Here is a 7,022-nt window from a genome sequence, read left to right on the forward strand (position 1 = left end):
ATATAAAAAACGGAAGTAAAATTAAAATGGACCATTCTGCATGATGAGTACTTTTACTTTTGGTACTTTAAGTATATTTTGATGCTAATACTTAGATACAATTTTGAATGGCTTTGACTTCTAATTGAGGACTTTTTACAATGTAGCATTTCTTCTTTTACTCAAGTAAAAGCTCTGGGTTCCTCTTACACCACTGGTCAGCATGATAAAGCCCCCCATTAGTAGCTGTTTGATACCAAACCAATGTGGTAGCCAGGTTTAGGTAACAACACCAAAACAAAACATTTTTCTATCTGACTTAGACAAAAATAATCATGTTTTCTTCTAAAAAGGCATAATTTTCTTTTAAATTCTAAGCAGCTGTCAAGGACCACAATAAAATACACTGAAACATTACATTATAATGTAAATAAGGAAATATCTGAACAATGAATAAGTGAACAAATTAATTAGTATCAGTGCTAATACAGAAGTATCGAGATGCAAAAGCCTGACCTAGAACAATAACCCCACCCAGTCGGACACATGGTCGCTGAGAGAAAGAGAAACAGAGTCAGGCTTGTGATACCTGCTGAAACAACAAGGCAATTTTCCAATCTGCACAGAGTGTTGCAGTGTAGCATGTGGAGTAGAATACTGGCTTACTATGGCACTGTAGCACTGTATAATCTGCCACTATTATTGATTTCCGTGTGTGTGTGTGTGTGTGTGTGTGTGTGTGTGTGTGTGTGTGTGTGTTTGTACGTTTATGTGCTCATATCTTTCCTCCTGCTGGTCACACCTGACAAAGCTGATAACAGCCTTTAGATTTGACGCAGTTGTCATACATGTGTCTGAAGCTTCCATGATGCTGATATAATCAGTTTTACATCAAATCTACAAGTCATCAGACAGCAGCATCATTTCATTCAAATCAGGAACATTTCCAGCTGTTACTTCACAAAGTAAGAAATTCTAATTATTATCAGTACAATAGGGTTTGGGGTTTTTTTTGTTTTTTTTTACTGTCAGATGACACCTCAACAGGCAGTCAGTCAGACTGGCTCCAGTCAGTCAGTCAATAGGTCATCACTTGTTTCTCACACACACACACACACACACACACACACACACACACACACACACACACACACACACACACACACACACACAGAGAGAGAGAGAGAGAGGGAGAGAGAGAGAGAGAGTCAGTGTTAGGTATCAGGGAAACAACTACATTGGCCATTTTAATGCAAATCAGTACAGCAGAGCCATTGTGTCATAGGTGGCTCGTGCTGACCCCTGGTGAACTCTGCTCTGTGCTGTGAGGTGTAACTTCTCCAGTTGTCCATTAGAGCTTCTTTTAATTTGAACATGTCTTGCTCTGAGGTGAAGGAGCTGTGTTGCTTTTTCTGAACATAATTATTCATGTGTGCTTGTTGTGCAGCTGCTGTTGATGCAGTTTCATCATAAGGGCTGTATGAAATTTCTAGATAGCTGAAGTTCTGATACCATGTCGCTCCATACTGACCAGCTACAATATCAACATTCTTTGTTTCTTTGATAATAATAATCCAACAATAATTCTATAGTATGTGTGCTTTTAAAAATGATACTTTTGTATGTAATTGAGTATGTTTACATGATGTTATTGCTAGTTATTCACAACCCAACCCATTCCACAACAACATTTTAAAATGTCCTTCAACATAAAGTATATACAGATGATTACACAAGCCTGAGAAGATTCAGCCCTGTAAGGAAAATGAAGAAACCGCAGGTAAATGACTATAATACTGAAGCTTCTTTAATTAGGGACCGTTTATCTTCCATTTTGGCTGTGTCCCTCCTGCTGCTGACGTCACAGCGGGGGGTGGGGAGTGTCTTTACGGTGCTCCCTAGCTCGCGCTGCCACTGTTCATCGGACAGACGGGAGAGCTAATACGTTTCTATTGCACAAGGCTATCGGGATTACTTGGGCATTAAAACTTGGATATTGTTCGCCAGTTCGTCGCACTGCAACAATGTTAACTACTTTAAGGAGCTAGAAGTGGTGCCAGGTGAGATATATGAACTATTTTGCACAGTCCAAATAACCTCCGTGTGTTGACTTTGCTGGAGCGGAGAGACGCTCGCGACACCAGCCCTTTGAAGATTTCGCCGCGAAGCGTCCGACCGGGAGAACGATTCTCTACTTTTTACTGAATTTTAACTTAGTAACTACAGTGTGTGTTTCTACAGAACTTATCAAACAACTGAAGGCTTGGGTTCTCTTTTTCTGTAATGTGTTATTGCTCGTGTTTGACGCTGTTTTTAACCGAATTTCTTACTGGAGTGCCTGTGTAGGTAACGTGCAGTAGTTGACGCGAACAAAAGCCAGAACAGCCATGACAGGCTTTCCTCGCTGCTGGAGGCTCTCTGCTCCCAGTCCTCCCAGTTCTCTGGAGGATACAGCTAGAAACGCCAAACATCACAGTTGCTGACAATGCCTTGTGCCGTGCAAATACATTGGCTCACCATTCATTGTGCAGGACAAAAGCTTACCGGCAGTTTACAACAAAAAGCCTTTCTCAACCTGTTCGTTTTACACAAAATTAACACTTTAGCCATAACTAACCGCGTATGTAATAACATCAGTTTTTCCTTTTAAACGCTTAAAAACCTGCAGCCTATATTGAACCCACGTTGTGTTTTGAGAAGCCGTTGAATACAGCACAGATTTGTCATGTTCTTTCATGGTGAGGATGTTTGGAGTCTCAGCTCGTCTAATTACTGACAGCCCAGTGCTCTTGTTGAAAAAGCTGACTCATGCCCCCCCTCCCCCCCACTCTTCCCCTCAGGTCCTCAGTGACTGCAGCCAGTGGTCTGTCCCCCACCACCACCCTCCTGCACCAACCTTTGAAGTGAGGCCAGGAGTTTTAACTGCTCTCCAGCCAAACCCACTCCTCCCTGTCCCTCCTGCCATCTTCAAAGCGTCTCCAGACAAACACTTTTTGCTGCCAAGGACACAGACAGCAAGTGAGACAAGGACCCAGGAAAACACTGAGTTAGTGGGAGTTTAAACAGAAGACCAAAGGAAATAATTTGGTGCTGTAAATCTTTCGAGGACCTAAACATGGGGAACCAGCTAACAGAGATTGCCCCCAACACCCCGTTCCTCCCCAGCTTCCAGTCTTTACATGTTGTGGTGATAGGTTTGGACTCCGCAGGGAAAACCTCCCTCCTCTACAGACTCAAGCTGCGGGAGTTTGTTGAGACGATCCCCACTAAAGGCTTCAACATGGAGAGGATTAAAGTGCCCATGGGGAACTCTAAAACCAACACCACGACGTTCCAGGTGTGGGACGTGGGCGGTCAGGAGAAACTGAGGCCCCTCTGGAAGTCATACACCAGGAGGACGGATGGGTTGGTGTTTGTGGTGGACGCAGCTGAGACTGAGCGCATGGAGGAGGCCAAGGTGGAGCTCCACCGAATCACCCGGTCGGCAGAGAACCAGGGGGTGCCTGTGCTTGTTCTGGCAAACAAACAGGACCTGGATGGAGCCATGTCTGCTTCAGAGGTAACTATGCCTCATAAGTAGGCCTGTATGTAGTATCAACCAAAATCTGAGCACAAATTATTGAAAACAGTCAATTACTCAAAGGTGCCATTGAATGTGTGCTCAGGATCATAATCTTCTCTACAGCTGCAGAATTACTGAGTTTGATTTTGTGGTCTTAAAATGGCTGATGATGATGGTCACCAGGAGGGGCAGCTCACCTGGAAAGTGGAAACAATGGCATGTCTTCTCGAGCCTTGCAGAGGCATCCACAATGACAATTATTTCTGTCCATTGAAAATTTCATTTGCTAGCTCGATTGCCTAAAAACCCTCCCCCCTCCAACTGGCTGATGATCATGGCACCAGTGGAGGTGAAACCATCATACAGTAGAGCGTCATTACCCAGGAATGGTGCTGCTTTCTCTTCCTTCAGAAACAGAAGAGTTGCCAACGTCTTACTGGGATTGAAGAGCTGAAACAAATGATCCATCTGCTCTGTTCATTGTGCAACCACATGACACAAAAAGAACCAAATCAATTAATTGACTAATTTTTGCACTGTGTGTCTGTGTGTGTGTGTGTGTGTGTGTGTGTGTGTGTGTGTGTGTGTGTGTGTGTGTGTGTGTGTGAGAGAGAGAGAGAGAGAGAGAGAGAGAGAGTGAGATGACAGGGTTTTAGTCTCTCACTCATCTTGCTGTCCAAATTTCTAATGTGTCTGTTGCACCTCTTGCCTGATAATATCTCTTGGCAGCTAAGAAATAGCTCCACTTGATGTAATAATTGTTTGAGCCCTGTTTTTTTTAAATTAAATTTGGGGAATATGGAAGATATTAAATTTTGGCAGCCATGGGCCACTTTGTATCAGCATATCATCAGCCTTCAGAAAGTCCTAATTTGTCAAACTTGATTCTTTAAGATTCCTTATTGGAAACATAACCATACCCATTTTGTACTCGTACATGAATTCTTGTTAAGCATTAACGTTATTCCGTTATAGAAACAGGTTGTGACTGTCATGTGTTTCTGTGTTTCAGGTGGAGAAGGTTCTGGCTCTTCATGAGCTGAGCTCGTCCACACTGCACCACACGCAGGGCTGCTCGGCACAGGATGGTCAGGGCCTGCAGCCCGGCCTGGAGAAGCTCTACGAGATGATCCTGAAAAGGAAGAAGATGCTCCGGCACAGCAAAAAGAAGAGATGAGGTAGAGGATTGCAGTGGTGCTGGGGATATAGGTGACTTTTTGAACCACTACTTGTCTGAGGGCCTCCTCAGCAGACATGTCTAAGACATTTTTGGAACCTCAGCGGGTGAAACCAGAGGGAAGCCTGTCAGTCCTTCAGACAAGATGTCTTCAACCAAGTTCAAACTGTGGCTCTGAAGTTTGTGCCAAATTATAACGCCCTCCTTCACCCTCTAGACATTTGTGCAGACCTGCTTCCTTTGGGATTGTTTCAGCTCTTGAGCACTCGTCGCTCCCTTCATCTCCCACCCTTCAAGAAGCACGGCAGAGACAGATACAGCTCCAGAGGGAATGACTGAGGACAACCTGTGCAATATATGATGAACATTCACTGATGCACTCACTCCAATGTTGAAGGATGTTTTGTACCACTGCTTGTACAAACTGTAGTGCCAACAGAAACCTGTAGGCCTGACCCAAGCATAGTTCCTGTTCCTTTCACTAAGTTTCAATGTCACACTTTACTCTAAATCATTATGTTGCATGATGTTCACCCAAATACCTGCTTGGGAGTATTAAGACAATACTTTTGTTGATCAAAAGAAGACTTTTATGATTATTCTAGGTTAGTGATTGCCCAGTGTTCATTTAGGTAGGCCACTGGGACTACAGTTAAGATGTACCACCAACGTGACATTTACTGACTGATAAACTGAGGCTGCTGAATCCAGTCATGCAAGTTTAGATTGTTTTCCCACTTTCCACCAAAGTTGTTTGCTTGTCTCAGTTCAGTGTCTTTCAGGGTTGGCTGAATGGTTGGGTGGTTGGTAATTTCAAACAAAAAGTTGTTTTTACTTTGTGTATATTTTGTTTTGTTAAATGTCAACACATGAATAAATTATTGAGCAACTTTTCTTGAAACGTGTCTCTTTATTCTGAGTATATTACATTGTTTTTTTTACAGCTGAGAATCTGGCTAACCTGAACTGGAGGAATGTGAATCAGTCATGATGCACTGAGAGAAGTGGGCAGACATATTGTTGTCTGACAGGTGCATACTAATGATCCAGTCAGTGTTGTCAGAACACGTCTTTACATCAGCAATGTTCCCACATTCTACATAACTGCTGTTCCCTGGAAACGGCCGGAACGTGATTGACACAATGGTGAATGATTCATACTTGCAGGGTGTTACATGTATGTATTGACAGTTATGAGGGGTGGACAAAATAAGTGCAAACTGCATTACCTGTCCCATATGATGCCCATCTCTTCCATACCTTGTCTGATGCTGCCTGCTCCAAGTCCATTGGTTCCCACTTGGCTCCATCTGTAAAAAAAACAGTTCCAAATATTCTGTGTGATATATAAGTATTGGGAAAAATAGACATGTTTCATTAGTTTTTTGTAAATGGCCTGTAGATACACTACTGGTCAAAGTTTGGGCCTGCCACAAAAAGTTTGATTCAGTGTAGTGAGATGTTTGAGAGGACATCTCTGTATATTTTAATGATCTTTCTTTTAGGTTATAGAAAGCCGTCTTTACAAATAGATTTTACTTTATATGAAGGATTTCCAAAGAAGTGATGTTTGTACTGGAACAAAACGTACAATGGCTTAACCAGACTGGCAGTTGAAAGAGACAAAGATCCCTCTGAGCAACAGACAAGAAGAGAAGAAATCAACAGTTGCTGGTGAAAGAAAGTGGAAGCTTAGCACCAAAATCTGAGCAGATTTAAGTGGGAACAGGTTCTTGTTTCAGTGGCAAGTGCTCAGTAAAGCCTATAAGAAGCTGAAATTAACAGGTGTGTTGCTTTAGCTAAGCTATTCTTCTAACTTCAACATGGACATAGAAGGCTGGTCTGGGGTCAGGAATTTGATGAGGGAATATCTGCTTGACTTACTATTGACTGACGAATCACAGTTTAAACCTGTTCACTGTAACCAATGAGTACACTGCAGAAAGCTCAAAGAAAAACGAGATCCCAAAATATTTAGAGCCCAAGGTCACCGTTGTGATTCAATCAGAATCTAGGTCCTAAACACAAAGGTGTACCATTCTACTGCCACTTAGGCCTTTTTGGACTGGAAAACACATTCAAAATTGAAGGTATGTTGGGGGGAAAGGGTACTCTCCCCCCCGTGAAACACGATGACGTGGAAGTGATTTAATTCTGTTGTGGCCAAAACTATTTCAAATGTAAATAGTAACACTTGGTATATTGTTTTTGTGTGTGTTAAAATAGCCATTATTGAAGGAAAGAAAAACATAAATATAACACATGATTCCAAACTTTAAGACTGTTGTATACTTATTTATTTAG

At 42.4% G+C, this 7,022-nt stretch overlaps 1 protein-coding gene across 1 annotated transcript; it reads left to right on the forward strand.

The window, feature by feature from the left end:
• Positions 1-1,892: 1,892 nt before the first annotated feature.
• LOC139343846 (ADP-ribosylation factor-like protein 4D) lies at positions 1,893-5,616 on the forward strand. Its single transcript, XM_070981674.1, has 3 exons — positions 1,893-2,039; positions 2,820-3,538; positions 4,554-5,616. Exons 2-3 carry the CDS (start codon positions 3,095-3,097, stop codon positions 4,716-4,718), a joined length of 609 nt encoding a protein of 202 aa, XP_070837775.1. The 5' UTR covers positions 1,893-2,039; positions 2,820-3,094; the 3' UTR covers positions 4,719-5,616.
• The last annotated feature ends 1,406 nt before the right edge of the window (positions 5,617-7,022 follow it).

This window comes from Chaetodon trifascialis, chromosome 15 (assembly GCF_039877785.1).
Source record: "Chaetodon trifascialis isolate fChaTrf1 chromosome 15, fChaTrf1.hap1, whole genome shotgun sequence".
NCBI lineage: Eukaryota > Metazoa > Chordata > Actinopteri > Chaetodontiformes > Chaetodontidae > Chaetodon > Chaetodon trifascialis.